Consider the following 1,339-nt stretch of genomic DNA (forward strand, 5'->3'; position numbering starts at 1 on the left):
GGCAGCAGCTGCTGCTAGCATTCGCTAATCAGAACCAGATGCTGGGGGCCCTGCATCAGCTGGGGGTTGCACCAGCAGCAGCAGCAGCAGCAGATGCTGCAGCAGCAGCAGATGCTGCTGCTGCTTCTCTAGCAGCAGCGGGGTGTGGGGGCCTACTCTCTGATCCAGCAGCAAACTGCAGCAGCCTTGCTGCTGGCAGCCGCATAGGAGCAGCAGCTCCGGGTAGCAGCGCAGCAGCAACTGCTGCTGCTGCTGCTGCTGCAGCAACAGCAGCAGCAGCAGCAGGTGCAGCAGCTCTTCCTGCTGTTGGGCCCCACATACCCGGCTTCGATGGGGGTGTCTGTGTCCCTCATCTGCAGGCGTTGCCCCTAGGCAGCAGCAGCAGCAGCAGCAGCAGCAACAGCAGCAGCAGCAACAGTAATACTACAGCTTCTCTCTTTGGGTCAGGCGACTCAAACACTGCAGCAGCAGCAGCAGCAGCAGCAGCAGCAGGTCTAGGGGGTTGTCTGCCTGGCTATAGCTCTGTGTGTATGGGTGGGGTTGTTGTTCCTACAGACCTTGCGGTGTGTGGGGCCCCTACATCAGCAGCAGCAGCAGCAGCTGCTGCTGCTGCTGCTGCTGCTGCTGCAGATGTAGGGACGGGGGCCCCCTTGAAGTCAATGGGCCGTACAGCGGGGGGCCCCCCTCCTGTTGTTCCTGTTGGGGGCCCCTCATGTGTGGGGGCCCCCTCAGTTGCAGTGGGGGGCCCCCCCTGTATATCTCCTGCTGCTGCATCATCATCATCATCAGCAGCATCAGCAGCAGCAGCAGCAGCAGGACCATCTGCTGCTGCTGCTGGTGGTGTTGTCGGTGTAGGTTCATCTATACGGGGGGCCCACCAGGGGCCCCCCCCTATATCCGCAGCCGTCAGTACCCTGGGGGCCCCCCCTCCCGGTACACCCCAGGGGGGCCCCCCATCTATAACAACAGCATGTGAGCTGGGGGGCCCCCCCCTCACCGGCGTGTCTCAGAGTAGCAGCAACGGGGGCCCCCTTGTGGGTGTGGGGGTCCCCACCCCCCACATAAGCGGAATAGGGGGGCCCCCCCCGCAGCTCAGCAGTGTAGCTGTAGCAGCTGGGGGCCCCCCGCAAGTATCTCTTCCTGCTGGCATTGCTCTTGGCGTAGCTGGTGGAATCTCTGTTGGTGGGGGCCCCCCACCAGGGGCCCCCCAGGGGGCCCCCCAGGGGGCCCCCTCACCCCCTCCCCCCGTGGGTCTTCAGGGTGGGGTTGCGCCGGGGCCCGCCGACAGCGTGGGTGTAGCTGGGGGCCCCCAGGGCCCTGCGGGCCCTGGGGGCCCCCA

The 1,339-nt window shown here is 65.5% G+C and overlaps 1 protein-coding gene across 1 annotated transcript in view; it reads left to right on the top strand.

Annotated features, from left to right (window-relative positions):
* Positions 1-1,339, top strand: part of EMH_0067630 (uncharacterized protein) — a gene marked incomplete at both ends in the record, with an annotated part of 5,289 nt that overhangs the window by 954 nt on the left and 2,996 nt on the right. Inside the window, one exon of the mRNA XM_013498648.1 lies at positions 1-1,289. Coding sequence (XP_013354102.1) covers positions 1-1,289 — 1,289 coding nt within the window. The remainder of the gene's footprint in view (positions 1,290-1,339) is intronic.

This window comes from Eimeria mitis, genomic scaffold, assembly GCF_000499745.2.
Source record: "Eimeria mitis Houghton genomic scaffold, Emh_scaff3595, whole genome shotgun sequence".
Classification (NCBI taxonomy): domain Eukaryota; phylum Apicomplexa; class Conoidasida; order Eucoccidiorida; family Eimeriidae; genus Eimeria; species Eimeria mitis.